The sequence below is a fragment of the Schistocerca americana genome, chromosome 8 (genome assembly GCF_021461395.2).
Source record: "Schistocerca americana isolate TAMUIC-IGC-003095 chromosome 8, iqSchAmer2.1, whole genome shotgun sequence".
NCBI classification, from domain to species: Eukaryota; Metazoa; Arthropoda; class Insecta; order Orthoptera; family Acrididae; genus Schistocerca; species Schistocerca americana.
In genome coordinates, this window is record NC_060126.1 from 398,772,153 (window position 1) to 398,790,822 (window position 18,670).

The 18,670-nt window shown below is 40.4% G+C and overlaps 1 protein-coding gene across 5 annotated transcripts in view; it reads right to left on the reverse strand.

The window, feature by feature from the left end:
• Positions 1-15,006: 15,006 nt before the first annotated feature.
• Positions 15,007-18,670, reverse strand: part of LOC124544612 (tyrosine--tRNA ligase, cytoplasmic) — a 127,016-nt gene continuing 123,352 nt past the window's right edge. For all 5 annotated transcript variants that reach the window (XM_047123209.1, XM_047123210.1, XM_047123212.1 and 2 more), the window contains one exon: positions 15,007-15,285. In XM_047123209.1, the coding sequence (XP_046979165.1) occupies positions 15,175-15,285 (111 nt within the window). In that variant the 3' untranslated portion in view covers positions 15,007-15,174. The remainder of the gene's footprint in view (positions 15,286-18,670) is intronic.

Genomic DNA, 18,670 nt, shown 5'->3' on the forward strand with positions numbered 1-18,670 from the left:
GCTTCTGTATGTCGATAAAATTGGTTCTGAACTGGGAATGCAACTCAGACCGCCCTTAACGCGGAATTTGATCCCTTCGTGACAATACAATTTGTTGTTTGTTCAAAACTGCAGATTCCTCAACATCTCCACAATGGGATCGAATCCTGGCCCGGCACTAAAGATTTAATTATGTATTATCAAGCTCTAGCATGAGAACACCTATCTGCTGGTGGATAATAATTTTGATTTTTAATGTATTTTCATTCGTTGTCAACACTAACGATATCTGACGTTTTTAACTCCCAGTGAGACACAGAACTATTTGCGAGATGACTGTAAGTTCAAGATGTTATTCTGAGCAGCTGGTGGAGAAAAATTCGGTAGCTGACGTCTCTTTGTGTGTAGTCAACAACGATATGTGTTGGGCTCTATTCCCAGTGAGCGCTGAACTCGTCGTCATATTATTTCTAGTTCAAACATGCTCACATGTCACTTCTGGTGCAACAAACCCATATTTAACGTTCGTTTTCTCTCGAATACAACAACGATAGGTGCCGGGTTGGTGTCTGGGAAGGATAAAATTAATGTTTCGTCTCGTCATTTCAGTTAAAACATCTAGCTACTGCCGCGAAAATTCGATATGTCACATTTGACTGTGCTTCGATAGCAATCCGATTAGGTTCTGAGTTCGAATCCGTGTCCAACACAAAGCTTTACCTCACGGCATTCCAAGTAAGTTACTTGTGAAGAAGCAATATTTAACATCTCTCGTAGTTCGTTAACAGGGACAATAGATGCTGGGTAGGAATTCACGTCTGTTAACAATGTTTGCGTTTTGCAATTTCAAGTTGATATTTGCTAACCGATACTATCTAAAATCGAGGTATATCACTCTCTGTATGCCTAATCAGGAATGACTGTTAGTTTCCGTCAGTCACGAAATCTTTGCTTAGTCTGCATGAGCTGAGTTTGAATCCATATGCGGAACAAGACGGTTCGTCGAGTCATTTGAAGTTCATACATATTCTCAACTAGCTGCTCGTGAATATCTTAAATTTTTAATGTCATGCAGAATACACTCATTTACTTTGGCTCCTCGTGATCAACGCTACAGGAGGAGTGAGATACATAAAGTTGACAGTGTGAGGACAGACATGCTGGCACAACTCTGCAACTACACAGTGTTACCAGATAAAATGGTGCTGCGGAATCGAAAGTGTAGTACGGACTTTGCCACAGTAGCACACAGCTCCTAATTTCGGACCATGATCGTGGATTACACTTCGGTCAGTGTTGGTTAGAGTGTTGCAACTGTAAATGGAAGGCTTTGTTTGATAGTCTTGTGCTGATGCTGTCTGAATAAATTATGCCATTGGATAAAAAGCGGTTTAGTTTCGAGACCTAACCCACGAGGGGGGAAGGCACAGTGGTCTGCTTCAGGAATTCCAAGCAATAAAACACAAAAAAAACCCAGGAAGGGTTCGAACAGCTACTTTCATGCAGAGACATGCATTTGGAATCTGTTCATCGTTAAGGGGTCAAACAAGAGGGTAACATTACTGAAACAATGATCAGGCTACTTAGTATATAACAGAGCATACATATTTCAAGGAGGAAACGTATGAAGACGCAGACCTCCTCGTTATCAATATGTGCGGCATATCTTTCGTGTTAACGAAAGTAATATCCCGCTCTACCTCTTCTTACGTCTCAAATGAAATGAATGCCATGAGGAATCGAATATTTGTTGACTGCGTCTCTTCTTGCTTCCATTCTTACCAACATATTTCTTCATTCTCGTGGTAATCATGACATTCTATGTGTATGCTGCAAAAGATTGCACGTGGACAAATTCGACATCGAGGTGCAAAGCGTTTGGTATCTTACATTATATTCAATTCGAATAAGTTTCCGATGTATTTTTACTTCGTTTGTATTTTTAGATGATTATGAACGTTACGGAAAATTAACTCACATGCTTTATGTTGAATGAGAAACATTGAATGACCCGTTTTGCTTTCCCTACGTTGAAATGATATAATGTCGGCGGCAACAGCCTTCTTCCACGCCAGAATCTGAAACTTGTATCATTCTGGATTAATGATAATTGAATGTCTCAAATGTATACATAGCCCACAAGGCGACGTCAGAAACCATCAGGGGAGAACGCCGCATAAAAACCAAACTTGCGCGCGCGTCTCCACTCTGAAGAACCGTATCGGAGAATCACGGCAAGCATTTCGCTGAAGAGCTGCCTCGTAAGAGAGCCGAGAAATGGCAGCGTCGTAGCAAGTATTTGTCAACACTCTGATAGTGCATTTACTTCCGGGTGTAGGCCGGCATTACCTCGCTAAATTCACTTGACATTCGTTTTCCACATCGAAGACTCGTACAATATAATCCACTGTATGATGACACAATTAGAAAGTATATTTAATTTCTGGACTCCAAGAACGGCATTCTTCACATAAGTAACACCTGTTTGTGTGTGCATTCGGGAGGACGACGGTGCAATCCCGCGCCCGGCCATCCTGATTTAGGTTTTCAGTGATTTCCCTAAATCGCCTCAGGTAAATGCCGGGATGATTCCTTAGAAAGGGCACGGCCCATTTCCTTCCCCATCCTTCCCTAATCCGAGCTTGTGCTCTGTCTCTAATGACATCGTTGTCGACGGGACGTTAAAACAGTAATCGCCTCCTCCTCCTCTGTTTGTGTGTTTGCGTTTTGAGGCTCAGGCAATATCGCAGTGACTATAATCCGTCTCTTGCTGCCGGTGTGTCGTTAGCCCAGAGGTTCCCTTGCGCGTTGCAGTGCTCGTACTATATGACATAGCAGTTCCAATCACGGTAGAAGCCGCTGACTACAACCTTTTATTTTCCATTTTAATTAATGGAGTTGCAAACTGCTCGTAAAAATTCCTTATACGAAATCTGAAGAACGCCTCTAAACATCAATCTTCGTCCGATTTCGACTTAGTAAATTAAGTTAATATCATGGACGTCTGATTTGCAATTGCCAAGGTGCTTCACTGTAAAATAGATCCTGAAAAGATTCAAACCGACTGTCAACGATATAAATTTGAGCTTTGTTCGTCATATAGGTCTAACATGTCAGAAGGTTGTTTATGAAGTGCACATGTTGATTAATATAGTTCCCCTCTTCTAAATTTTTGCAATAGCATTTAACTGTAGACGTTTTCTAACACCGGGGTTAGCAATTCCTTTCCGTTCTCTGAAACCTCCAAAACGACAAATTTTTCTGGTTTAAATCTGATGACCTTAACTATCACTTTCGATCAACATTAAATACTTCATGAACCCATACATGGAACTCCGAATGTGCAGTGTTCCTGCACTGCTACAGAGCATGCATTGCAAGGTATTCACACAGTTTATCGCATAGACTTACCATAAGGAATGAAACAAGAACTGTAATACACTTTGCACCACAGACGCTCACTCTGGCTTGACGAAAACATCCGAACATTGACCAAGAGTTGCACAAATAATTGAGTTTGAAAGGAAAAGAAACGAGGTATGAAGCATTTATAAATTCATCGAATGTAGTGATGTGGTTTAATTTCGTCCCAGTCTATAAAATTAATTTCGGGCCATACTCAGATGTTGCCGATTAATGTAATATAATATCCGCCTCCTAATCAGGGCGTCTGTCTCCGTTGCTTTTGAGCGTGAATGGAAATTGTAGAAATTTTCTGTGGAGCAACATTTAATAATAAAGCGTTTTAAATCATTAAAAGCGATGAGCGGTAGCAGGCGCTTCGATAAAGAACGGGGGAGTGCAGCCCCACTGCTGTCGCCACGGCCGCTGCCGGTAGCCAGCCAGTGGATCCCGGAGCTTTGCCGCATACGGCGTCCAGAGGAGGACAGTCTGCAGGAAATCTGCCGCAAAATCGTTACTGGATAAAATTTTGATGTCGGTGTGTCAGAAAGCGAAATAGATTGAATCTGCGCTACCATTACATTCACGTCTTCAGCATTCAGACAGAAGAGGCTATAAAAATATTTTATGCCAGCTGTTCTCCATCCGCTGATATTATGAACAGAAACAACGCACGCTACCGCTAGACCACAGGCGTAATCAGCTTAGGGGTTCTCTATCATGGGACAAGTTTTCCTCCAGGAAGTGCCGCAGTCTACAGTGTTGCCAGATTGTGCATATAACCGGACTTAGAGAATTAGCGAGTTGGCCAGTTTTTCTGTCCCATGTCGCGATCGGCGCGGACTTTGCCTCTGAAGCGGCCGGCCGCCGGTCGAGTTTTATGTCAAAGAGTGTACATAGTTTTCATCTAATAAAAAAGTAATTTTTCTAAACTCTACACTATCGACTACATTAAATGGAAGATATTCTTTAACATATAACTGTTCGTCTATTTTGGCTTGTTTGGATGAAGGCACTGGTCTTGATGGAAATCCAGTAATCTTTGTTTGTCTCTAACACCTACCCAGAACTGAACTGGTCGAAGTGCTGGGTATTTCTTGTACAGATTGTTCATCTTTATGCACAGGCACTGATATGGCAGATTTCTGAACAGTTGCTGTGGAAGCTGAAATGACTTCGTTACTGCCCTGATTCATAAAACTGGTTTCGAATGAGTGTCACTTAAATCAGGCAACTGTTGGATGCTTACGCCGCATATGTCTGTTTAAGCAAGAAGTTGAACTACAAGGTCCGGCAGAAAAACCTCCCCTTTAAGGAAAGCTAATAAAAACAAAACCAAATAAGGTAGAACAATTTTATTTATACTAAATAAAAGTACATATTATGCCATTTTAGAAAATACTCTTATGGTCTTACTTTTTAAATAAAACATCCCTTAAATGGCTTCCTGCACTGTCGACACACTGTTTGAGTCTTTCCCTGAAGTTATTCATTACTCTTTGAGTCATTTCAGGTGGAATAGCTTCAACCTCTTGTGTAATTGCTTCTTTCAGGGCTCGTAAAGATTGTGGACGTTGTTCATAAACTTTTGCTTTTAAATAGCCCCAAAGAAAGAAATCACAGGGCGTTAAGTCCGGCGATCGTGGGGGGCAGCCAATGTCTCCACGCAACGAGATCACATGTCCAGGAAACATTTCCTTCACCAATGCCAGTGACTGCCGCGCTGTGTGGGCAGTAGCACCATATTGCTGGAACCACACGTTCTCTATTTCACCAAAAAGCTCCCTTAATTGCGGTTGGAGAAAGTCGCGGAGCATGGCACAATAACGTTCACTGTTGACGGTTAAATTCCTGTCATTTTCTTCGAAAAAGTAAGGACCGATCACTCCGGAATTGTAAACAGCACACCATACTGTTACTTTAGGGCTATGAAGTGGTCGTTGATGAAGTTCTTGGGGATTGTGTTCACACCAGTACCTGCAATTTTGGCTGTTCACTGTTCCGGCAAGGTGAAAGTGTGCTTCATCAGAAAAAATCACAATATCGTTGGGACGAATGTTCCGAAGAAGGTCTTGGCACAAACTTACACGGACACCACAGTCTCGTTCACTCAGTTCCTGCGTAGTTACAATTTGTAAGGATGCATTTTAAGATCTCGATGCAAGATTCTTCTCACACTTCGATCAGATATCCGTAATGCTGCCGCATGCTTTTTAGCGGATCGTCGAGGAGATTGTTGAACTGAAGCTCTAACTGCATCAACATTTCCGGGGCCTGTTGCAGTCCGTGGTCGTCCAGGTGGTTTCCTTTTTAATGCGGAACCTGTCTCACGAAAGTTAGCAACCCAAGAATAAATTGTTTTCTTATCGGGAACAGGGTCCCGTCGTCCGAGCGCAAAGCGAACGCGAAAAGCACGTTGAGTATTAATAGGCGATTCGCCATTTTGAATAAAATCTTCCACTACGAAGGCACGATGTTCACCAGACCACGCCATGGCGTACACTGAAAACGGCACGTAGGCAGCTACTTAACGACGCGCCCCCCGCCACTCTGCTCCTTCTACTGTCCGCTGCACGTTACTTTGTAATCGGGGAGTTTTTTATGCCGGACCCTGTACTTTTAAACGACAACACTGCCGAGCACAAGTTACATTTAATTTTCTCAGGATTCATCTTCATAAAATAATCCCACACCGGACTTCGTAACGCCATAGCTAAAGACAAAAGAACCAACACGAACGGAAGGGGAGGTGGGAGCAAACTGCAGAAACGACGGATACGCTACTAAGATTCCACATTCCGTTGGTATAGATAATAAAACCGTCGTGCTAATTTACATGCACACAAAAGCAATCATTGTGGAGAATAGGAACATTGACTATAGACTTACAAATAACGTCACGTAACTCGAATAAAAAACAAAACATAAGAGAAAAACTTTTGTCTCCTAAGATGTTTTGAACCATTACTATAAGTCCACCATGCTTCCCAGCCCTTCCCGTTCACCACTACACCATCAATGATCCGTCAACTAGATTGCTTGCAAGTATACATATATCCAGTTTATGTGTAAGTTTAAAAACTGACACGCTACATTTTTTATTCAAAATGTTGTAGGTTTACTTGCGTTTTGTAATATGATTACTGTTCATAAACATGTTATAAGAGATGTGTAATTTAACTGAATATTTTTCACATTTTTATTATTTTGAATGCGAATAGTGTGCGTCATTTTATTGTTTGTTAGTGTTTATATAGCAAATATTACGCCATTTCGGAATAGGGCAGTCAATTAGAAACGAAGCTTTATTTTCGGAAATCTTAAGCTTCATGCTGTTGTGTGTCAAAGAGATTTCGACACTCTTGAAAGTGGTTTACGAAGTAGTACGTTAAACGTGTTTCAGTGTCTGTGTCGTGCCCGGGTCTTGTCCAAGACAGGGCGGAATGAACCTACACTGTTTCGATACAATTAGCCCATTCCAAGCACAAGTGGACTGAAAGAGCGTTATTCTGAAGCATCGAAACTGTTTGTGTGTCTGGCTCGTGATCGAACCTGATCCCAGTATCCGAGACAGATTGGAATGAAACACCACTGTTTCGGAACATTGAAACAGACGTTTCATAACGCAAACTGTTCCACGTATCGATAAACTGTATCGAAACATAGAAACAATGGCCAAGTCTAGTGCACTGTTTTTTGTTATGTAGTTGGTGCATTTTACTTGCAACTGAAGTTTTATTTTGGTGTTATTTTCTCGTTATTGCTGCAGTAGCCGGCTAAAGAAAAAATGTTTCTTTAAGCGTGAGTTCTTACCAGTCACAATTACAATAATTTGACTAAAAACTGAAACAATGAAAAATTACCGGAATTCTAAAATATCCTTGGGTTTTTTCTCGGATGGAAAGATTCCCGTGTTTTTTCCAGACTTCTAGAGCGTATGCACCGTGAACAAAACAAGAAATAAAAGGAGATGAATACTTGAACATCAGATTTCAGCAATGCACACGGCCAGAGAATTATCAGAGGACCAGGAATTATAGACAATTATCGATGATATTTTGTTCTGGAGACTAAACAAAGCCGTGTGTAGTCGAAGGTTATGCATACTTTGATGTTTGGAAGAAGGTTGGTGTCCGCATATGTGTTAAACACAGGAATAAATTTTATTACTTTAAGAACTTAGGCAGGAAAATAGAACTTACTGCACTCCTGTGAGGTACATGAAAACGTTAACGATGGTACTAGCTGTTTACAATATAACTTCTATCCAGTAAAACCAAAAGAATTACATGTTTCAGTTGCTGCTGGTCTTTTTGGTCAGTTACCTAGAGGACGAGGTGGGATAACTTACATCTTTGTAATAATAGAGCGTGCATCGAAAAGAATCAACCGATTTAAAAAAATCGTCACTATTATGTTATTCCAGATAAGTGGGTGTACAATGCGCTGTTGGAAAGAGCAGACTCTCAAGTTTCACATGCCACACTGACATCTGTACGGGAGTTTTTAAATATAAGGATTACTGAACGATGGATCGATTGCACTGTACCAAATCATCCATCATTACATTACTGGCCTCCAAACTCATCGGACGTGACTGGGTGTGATTATTTCTTGTGGGGGTTTATAAAAGACTGTTTATGTGCCTCCGTTACCAACAACAATGAATGAACTGAGACAGCATAACAGCAGCAATGGAAGCTGTTACTCATGACATACTCGCTGCAGTGGGGGAAAAATTTGAATACCACATTAAGACATGCGCATCCCAAAGCTGCATATTGAACAAGTATGAAAAAAACTTTTTGTGTACCCCATTCATCAAAAAACAAAATTCATTGTATATGTTTATTGGTTTCAGAAATATAGACGTGCCAAATCAGATGATTCTTTTTGATACATCCTGTAGTATGTTGGTGAAAGTACATAAAACTCCTCTCTATTAAACAAGCCAACACAGGTAAGTTACAGTAATAAAACATTTGAGTTTGTTTTAAAGATGAGGGTAAGCATTGTAAACTCCTTACTGCCATTACAGTCTACAAGAAATAATTTAAAGAATTTTTCAGCATGGGAAGGTATAAAACAAGTCGCTATCTTGAAATATCAGGTGCAGTTGAGCCCTTGTGAATGTGTAATGAAGGAAATTGGACGTGTATGTAGGACTTACTGTTCTAACAAACAACAATACTACATAGGCTCAATTGATTCCCGAGTTCCAGACTATACAGAATGATTTACCTTGTATGTCTACAGGTTTCTCACTAGTAGACATTACTTTTATTGGTGAACCACAGTTACAGTCGTTTAACTTGCCACCTTCATATCTATTGAAGCAGAACTACATATGGTAAAGGACAACTGACAAAAACAAAAGAAAAATAGATTTTTAAAATCAATGAAAAAGCACCTAAGTGCACGGATTTCCATTGAAGGAAACAAATATTTCTATGCTACATAGGACTCTTCTAGGTGCTGGGTATTCCACATCCAAAGGCTTAGCAGACCCAAAGACTGGTCAGGAGAAGGGCTTATACAACATTGATATGTTAAAGAAATTATACTGTCTGGAGAATCTGCTATCTTTGCAGATTCATGACTGCCAGGTTCCAATTCAATTGCTTCCTTGCTTCATTTTTAATTTTTATGAAGCAATTTCTTCCTTTTCAACTATCCTGTTGACTATAAATTACATCATTTTCTTACTAGATCGTATAACATAAAACTATCACGGAATGTCTGTTATTTGGACATGAAGAACATACTTTATAACATAATGATTAGAAGCTCTATCTGATTAAATGAAAAAGTAATGTTGGATGTTTTGTATGGCGAATTTTCTGCCTTTCCCATTTCTCTTATGAGCAATAGTTGGGGAGGTTAGGGCCCCTTCTCAGAACCTCTCTCCTGAATCGGTTTGCTTCCTCACTCCTGACACCCCACATACCCACCTTCTACATGCTCCGCAAAATCCACAACCCCAACATCCAAGGTGCCCCATTGTAGCTGGTTATTGTGCCAGCACTGACCAAAACCTCCAACCAATTGACTGTAATCTAGCCTCCCATGTCAAAGATACCAACCACTTTCTTCACTGCCTCCACACCATCTCTGCCCTTTTACCTCCTGGATTCCTGCTTGTCACTGTTGATCCCACCTCACTATACACTAAAATCCCTCATGCACATGATCTTACCACTATGGAACACTACTTTGCCCAATGTCCTTCAGACTCCAAACCCACAACCTCATTCCTCCTACATCTTACTAACTCTATTGTAACTCCCAACTACTTCTCCTTGGAAGGGAGGGAATACAAAAAAACTCATGGCATAGTCATCAGCATCAGCACAGCACCCTACTGTACCAACCTGTTTATGGGCCATCTAGAGGAGACCTTCCTAGCCTCCCAAAACGTCAAACCCCTAGTCTGGTTCAGGTACATTGTGATATCTTCATTATCTGGATTCAGGACCAAGACACACTATCTTCATTCCTTCACTACCTCAACACCTTTTCTCCCATCCTCTTAATCTGGTCCTCCTTAACCCAACATACCACATTCCTAGACATCAACCTCCTATCTGATGGCTCCATCTGCAGCTCTGTCCACAAAACACACCAATCATCAACAGCACTTACATTTTGACAGATACCATCTCTTTCACACCAAAAAATCCCTCTCATAGTCTGGCCATCTGCGGACAGCTATCTGTACTAACAAGAACTCCCTTGCCCAGTATACTGAGGGCATCACCTAGGTCTTCATAGACAGGCATTATCCACCAGACATAATCTGCAAACAGATCTCCCATGCCATTTCCCCTCACATCCCACCACCCCCAAGAACAAGCCACAAAGGAGAGCCCCCTTCGTCACCAAATAACATCCTGGACTGGAAAAACTGAACCACATCACCAGGGCTTTGATTAAGAATAATCATGCACTGAAATGAAGGACAACCTACATGAGATCCATTCTACCCCTTCCTAAAGTGGTGTACCATTGCCCACCCAACATTCTAGTCCATTAATATGCCACTCCTAATCCTAATCATATCCCTGTGACAGACCCACGAGCAAGACCTGCCCAATCCATCCACCCAGCACTTTCTATTCCAGTTCTGTTAGAGATTTATCCCATCCCATCTGTGACTGGGCCACCTGTGAAACTGGTCATGTCATATATATCAGCTCTGCTGCACTCTGTGCACTGCTTTTTATATTGGTATGACTGCCAACCAACTGTCCACCAAGATGATGGCCACCATCAAACTGTGACCAAGAGCAAAGTAGACCACCCTGTGACAATGTGCAGCTGAACATAATATGCTTGATTTCAATGGCTGCTTCACTACCCAAGCCATCTGGGGCCTCCCTTCCACCATGAGCTTTTCTGAACTGCGCAGATGGAATTCATTCTTACAACACATTTTCCTCTCGTGTAATTATCCCAGTCTCAACCTACGGTAACATACCATCTCCATACAAACCGCCCAACAATTTCCACCCCCTCTGTCCTATCATCCCCTCCCCATTCTTGAGTCCCACCCTCTGTTTGCTGCAGTCTGCTAACGCATCTACTCATCTTTCCCTGCTCTGTCACCCCCCCCCCCCCCCCTCCCGATTCTGCACGTGTTGGCAGTCTAGTCCCTGCACACTCCGCCAAACAGTGCCCCTCTCACCCTCCCATCTCTACACTGCTATGGTGGAGAGTCAGTGAAGGAAGTGGTTGGTATCTTTCACATGGGAGGCTAGATTACAGTCAATTGGTTGGAGGTTTTGGCCAATGAGGGCCAAAATTCCATTAGTGGTGGCACAATAACCAGCTACAATGGAGCATCTTGCTTCCATTCCCAGTGACAGTTGCATTCTGGTCTCAGCTGCTGGACTTGACGCTCATTTGTTTGTGAGGTGTGCTTGCTTGGAGGTTAGGTAGTCTATGATGTTAAGTACAGAAGTACCCTAATGCATCAAGTATATACATACATTTCACAGTGAAGCTAAATAATCATTAATGATGTAATCTTACATTTATGTTAGCAATGTACATAAATGGGGGGGGGGGGGGGGGGGTGTAAAGAAAGGTAGGTAATGCTCTTACCTGTTGGGGATTGTGATGTGCTAACAATATATTACAGAGCTGTTAAGTAAAGGATTCATATACTGTAATTATAAGAATTGCAAAACAGAGATTAAGAGCATACGTAGAAGTATTCTCAGCAGAAAGTGAGATGCTACCTTATTTTAATATGTTTATCAATGGTAGGCAATGAAAACTTCGTAACTCCATTATACTAAATTTTACAAGAGAAGCAAAAATGGTTTTTAAAAAAAATACATAACGTGATACAGACACATGTGTAACTATACAGCAGAAGCCTAATTATTAACATATTAGAGAAATTCATGCACTTTTAAATCTCTCTTTGATAAAACAATGACTGGTTACTGGAATTAAGGGTTTTCACAGACAGGCAGAGAAGTGAAGAAGAGAGTACATTCCAAGGCTTAAGGCCCATCTTTCTTGTTGTAGCTATTATTTGTCCACCATCAGGGCTTAATGTGACTGCTTTGATGAGCCAAACATATAAATGTAATAATCAAATACTAATAAATAAACCAGGGGTGAAAACCCTTTGACAAGGTGTGTAACAACATTATGAAAAAGTCAGGAAACATCTGAACGAAATAGCAAGGTAAAGTCATTACGATGTGGAGAAGCTTAGTCACTTGACAGTTGTAAAAGTAAGGGTCATAAGCAGTGCATACAATTTCAAATTTTTAAGGTGGTGTGGACCCAATTTTATGTACGTGTGAGAAAGAAAAAGTATAGGTAAACCCATGGTGAGGTGAATCCCTGGAAGGAATGACCTGTACTGTTTCTTTTATGTAGAGGGGTAAGGAGAGTGGCACTCTCATCCAAAAGATCATGTGTGAACACAGTACAAGCAATGGCATTGCACAGCATCAAGAAAACACAAGACGGTGACCATCAATTTTAAATAAGGTCGAAGTACTCATAAACATCAGGATGAAAGGTCATTAGAGAAGCTATTGGTTCAGTTAGAAACCCACAACCAGAGCCTTAAAATGCTTAACAACTTAGTCCAGTCACATTATAGTGAAGTTGCATTCCACAAGTGGCTGCCTCCTCCGTGCAGTGCACCCCAGACCTATCAAGGGAAATTCTACAGTTCTCCATCTCATAATGCAGGCCGAGAAGCTGAAGGTACTTATGTGAGACACTCCACTCAACACAAAACTTATGGGCCCTGCGAGTGAGGCCAGCAGTCTTCAATTACGGCAGCTGTCCATATGAACTGAAGATGGCTGAGAACCAAAGCGACAGGTGTCATTTGTGCTGATACAAGCCACAACTTGAAGAGGACTGTACCTTACACCCTTGACAGCTGCAGGCAAGGCCGTCTCTACATCTTGGATGAGACCCCCCAGCATACATACTGAGCACACACTAGACTTCTTTCCTACCCTGGATGCTTTTTCCATAAGGGACTCCATACCCTTCTAACATTGGAGCTCCAATAACTAGCAACCTCCTCTCCCTTTGTGCATGCTGCTGAAGGAGTAATCATTTGTCAAGCAAATGGGTGAAGCCGGGTGGCCAGTCCCCACATTCACCCACCACCATGAGCAATGGGAGTGTGCTACAACCTGCCATTCATCCTGAGGTGAGGACAGTTCCCACATTAGGTACACTGGAAGATGCCTTGGCAACAGTACAAACGAACAAAAGAGGCAACATCTACATCATCCTATGCGATGCGCCAATTTTATATCCTGAGGCAGCAGCCTGTAGATGGCGGACAGGGTCTTCAGCTGTTAGCGAACTGTGGCCAGCTACTCCTTTGTCCACACACATCCTACTAGTAAACTTTACAGAAACTCGACGAGAAAAACCAAATGATCTGTACAAATACACACAACTGCTCCCACAGGCATTGCTTTCTCCTTGCATGTTTCTTCATTTCCACAGAACTTACACTAATGTTCCTTGAGGTAATCTTCCACCAATCTGAATTGTTTACACCTGTCAGCACCTGCCTTCTTTAGATTTGGAATAGTTACATTATTTTTTGAGTCTGTTGCTATTTTCTCTGTCTCATATAGCCTACGTAGCAAATCTTTCTTGCTATTTGAACTCTTGATCTTCATGCGGCTGCTTCCCTTTTCTTCAAAGATGTCTTTAATACTCCTATATGTGGCATCTGCTATTCCCATAATCATGCATGCTTCTACAGCTTTGCATTTCTCATCTAACCATTCCTGCTTTGCTATTTTACACTTCCTATTAGCCACCCCCCCCCCCCCCCTTAAATGACTGCATTTACATATTTTCTCCTTTCAACAATTAAATTAAATACCTCTTAAATGGATATATAAAAAATCTACACACTAAGCAGTGGCAGGGGAACACACACTCACACACACACAAAAGGATTTCATTTTTAAAAGCTTTTGGAGCTAGTGCCTCCTTCTTCTGGCAGAAGAGTCAAAGAGGAAGGAAGAGGGGTGAAGGAGAAGGACTGGAGAGGTTTGGGGAAAGGGGTACAGTTCAGAAAAGTCACCCAGAACCCCAGGTCCGGGGAGACTTACCGGACGGGATGAGAAGGAAAAACTGATTGTTGGGGACTGCACCAGACTGGATCTATATGTATGTGCTGTTAATTAATAAAGATTTTAAGATTTTTTACTTCTTTGCTTGAATGCTGTATGCACAAGCACGTTGCAGCCACTTCCTACCACCTATTAAAGTTTTCTATATCAACATATGATTTGCCTGCTAATTTTTTTCATCTCTTATTTCTCTGACATATCAAATTCATTTCATTGCTATCAATCATTGAGTGTTCTGTTTTTAATATCAAAATTTTGGCTGCTTAACTCCTATATTCATAATATCTACCTTTGTTAAAGTGTGGACATGTTATATCTCCACTGCTCAAAAGTATGCCTGGAACAGCACTAACGACATCTTTATTTTATAGAGGGACCCAGAGTCAGCTCTATATTCACGTACTGCACACCACAATTAACACTCAGGCTGATCTCTACAAAATACATATTTGTGTATCTGGTAACTGTTCCTATTTCATCCTGGTCAATCTGAAGTGTTACATATTCTCAGCCTTGGCACTTATACCTTCCTGAACTATGAAAACCTAATATTGTATGTTAAAATTCTTATGTAGTTGTCCTATATTCTCTCTTATTTGTCAAATCTAGCAATCAGTTATACAAATTTGCTACACGATACATAAAACTAATTTATACTACAGCTACTGACCTGAATTTCTCTTATGGTTGTAATCCAGTAGTAGAACTCCTATTTTTCTATTGGCTCCCAATGTCACTTTAGTATCCCCGTTATTACTTTGTGTCCTAAAGTCCCTTACATATATGTGTAGCTCTTCTCTTCTACTTTTGGTAACATTTCATCTACTGAAAATTTACCATTGCATTGTGATAGTAAATAGTCTCATTTTCCTTATTTATTTTCTGGTCTATTTCAACTGATATATTTGAATTCTTTATCTTCAGTCTCTTATCTTTGTGATAAGAGACTGAAGGAATAGGTGTTCCGAAAAAAATCTATAACTCCACATAAGAAAATCCTAAAATCTTTTAATACATAAATAAATTATGCTTCAATAAAAATATGATGAATGTAATGTAAAGCACATGACAGGTCTTTATCTCAATCCAAACAGTGGCATCATTTAATATTGAGAACACAGGTTAAAGCACACATTCCTTAATATTTAGATCATCATCATTTAACAGGCGCATTCTTCAAGGTTTTCGATTTGACTTTTCCATTTTTTGTGCAAAGAGCATTTCCTTGCCACTCTGCCTCACATTCCACATTAGTCTTCAAGTCAACCTGTAAAATAAGAGCAAGAAAAGAACATTTACTATTACAAATTCACATAAGAATGCAAACCTAAAATTTATTCACACTTTTGACGCTACCTAAATGGATTAATGTGTTTTGTTAAACCACTTTGTTAAAAGAAAAGAAAAAAAAATTCCTTGACGTCTATATTTATGTGCTGCTCCATGACTCTGCTTGGCTTGTGTGTAACTTCTGTGTTTTTTTCGTACAGTAAATGTGTTTTTTTTCGTATCCAGGGTGTAATTACAAAGCTAATAAAATGTTTTCTTGCCTTTAAATAATATTTTTCATCAGGTTATGGGCCCAGTACACGTGTAAAGGCAAACAACACAGTTTAATTAAAACAATATTTGAAATGATCGTATGTCTGTAAAGAAACATGACTGCTAGCGGCGATTATAAGGTCAGCATTGATAAGCTTGAAGGACCTGACGACTGGGCCAAATGGAAATGGCATATTTCTATGGTGCTACGTTCATATGGACTAGAAGATATTAGTAACGGTACACGTGAACGTGTAGAGTTGCCGCAAGATGCGACAAGTGAACAAAAAGAAGCGTATGTGGAATGGCTCAAGGACGACGCAAAGGCAGCAAGTCTTATAGCAAGTGCGCTAAGTAAACCTGTTGCAGAACTCGTCTTAACGTGCAAGAATGCTAAAGAAATCTGGGACAAATTACGCGCCCGATTTGAACGTAGCAGTACTCAGCGTTTGAATATGTTCATTGAAACATTTTTCCGTGTTAAACGTGATGAATCGGAAGATATTAGTGCACATGTGGCCAAACTGCAAAAGTTATTTGTGGACCTGAACGATGAATTATCAAAACATGAAGAAAATACGCTATCTGAAAGAATCTTAAATGGTCGAATTTTGTCTACACTGGGAAAAGACTACGACAATTTTAAGGATCTCTGGGATACGATACCGACAGAAAAGCAAAGCTTGAATTTATTGATTGAAAAACTCTGTACTATTGAACTGCGTGAACAAGACGTTAATGGAAGTGCAGCTTTTGTCATTTCTAAAACAAGAAAATGGCAAACAAGTAATCAGCAAGTAAAGATGACGAAGTCACAATTAAAACAGAAGTTTCCGTGTAATAAATGCAAACAATTAGGTCACTGGGCAGCAGAGTGTCCACAGAACACTCGTGACAGCAATAAAAGAAAAGAGAAGAAGCGAGACAGTGAACACGCTGCATTTACTTCATACGCTATGGGTGTGTGTACCAGTAATCACAGTGACCCAAATAAATGGTATTGCGACAGTGGCGCTACAAATCATATCACTCCCAACAAACAGTATTTTGTTTCGTATAGTGAATTTGATGTTCCTCAAGTAATTTCATTGGGAAAACAAAATGTGAAAATGTGTGCGTATGGTCAAGGAACAGTTTACATCCAAATCCGACGAAACAATAAATGGTACAATGCTAGAATGGACAATGTTTTATACGTCCCTGATGCAAGTGCTAATCTGTTCTCTGTGAGAGCCATTGCCTGCAGAGGCTACAGTACTAATTTTAGTTATAATAATGTCTGTGTTCGAAAACAAGTCAGTGGCAATACTGTTATGACAGGTTATGTGAAAAATGGACTTTATGTGTTGAACATGCGTGTTGTTAGAAATGCAAAAATGAATCGTATGAGCTTGATGACTTCATCCGAAACATTGCAAGTGTACCATGAAAGGTTTGGTCATCAGAATAAACAACATGTGAAGAATATTTTAAAAGGGATGAACATTAATGTGAAAGATGCCAAGAGTGAATTTTGTGATGGCTGTGCGGTTGGAAAGATGCATAGGCTGCCATTCAAAACACGAAAAATACGCGCTACCAGTACTGGCGAATTAATCCACGCAGATGTAAGTGGACCAATGAGCACGAAATCTTTTGGAGGCAAGCATTATTATGTATGTTTCAAAGACGATTTTAGTAAATTTTGTCGAATTTTCTTTTTAAGACACAAAAGTGAAGTGTGTACTGTGCTTAAGCAGTTTTTAAATGAAGCACAAACTAATGGACATGTTGTCAAACAATTTAGATGTGATGGTGGCAAAGAATTTAACAATAAGAATGTCAGTGAACTGCTTGCAGACAGGGGAATACAGCTACTGATTCCTCCTCCTTACACTCCTGAACAAAATGGTGTGGCTGAACGGGAAAATAGGACCATTGTTGGAGCTGCCCGGTCAATGCTAAATCCGAGTAAATTACCTAAAGGGTTGTGGGCAGAGGCATGTAACACAGCAGTCTACCTAATAAATCGTACTGGAAAATCTTCAGTTGAAAATAAAACCCCTTATGAACTGGTTTAATCGACCAGTAGGACGACTTTATCATCTCAGAATTTTTGGTACAGGCTGCTATGTTCACATTAACAAACAATTCCGTTCCAAGTTTGATGATAAGGCAGTTTTTGGACGACTTGTTGGATATGTTAATGACAAAGATGGGTTCAGAGTTTGGATTCCATCTAAAAGAAAAGTGGTGTTGAGTCACGATGTAAAATTTAAGCCAGAAATTGTTTGTGATTTACATAGTGAACATGTTGAATCTGAAGTCCCTCGGGAAGAATTTAATGATCCGAATTCATCTAAAGATGACCAATGTAAATCTCCTAGGCTATACACTTCTGGAGGAAGCCAAACTCAAGAAAAAATTGGCACTCTCTATTCTAGAGAAAGTCAAGAGTCGAGTGAATCTGAAGAAAATAAAAAATTAACAGAATTTCTAAAAGCAGAAGCTGCTGAATCTTCTAATGAAGAGAAACAGAAGAATAAAAGACAACGAAGAAAACCAACCTGGATGGAAAGTGGTGAATTTTGTATGGCAACAAAAGTTGATGCACTTGGATACAAAGATCCAAACTGTTTTTCAGAAATATTGCAGTCAAACGAGAAGGAAGAATGGATGCAAGCTATTAGTGAAGAACTTCAATCACTTAAGGAAAACAATACCTGGGTGCTGGTTGACCGTCCGAAGAATGCCAAAGTATTGCAAAACCGCTGGGTTCTACGGCGAAAGGTCACAGTCAATGGAGGTACTCGCTTTAAAGCCAGATTGGTTGCAAAAGGCTGTATTCAGAAAGCAGGAATTGATTATGACGACGCCTTTAGCCCTGTGGCACGTTATGACACCATACGAACTCTGTTGGCTGTAGCTGCTTCAAAGAAAATGCTGCTAGAACAATTCGATGTAAAGACAGCTTTTTTGAATGGAATACTTGAAGATGAAGTATATATGGAACAACCAGAAGGTTTCGAAGATGGTACAGGCCGAGTATGTTTCTTAAAAAAAGGTCTTTATGGGTTGAAGCAAGCGCCACGTTGCTGGAACAAACATTTTGTTGAGTTCATGAAGAAAGC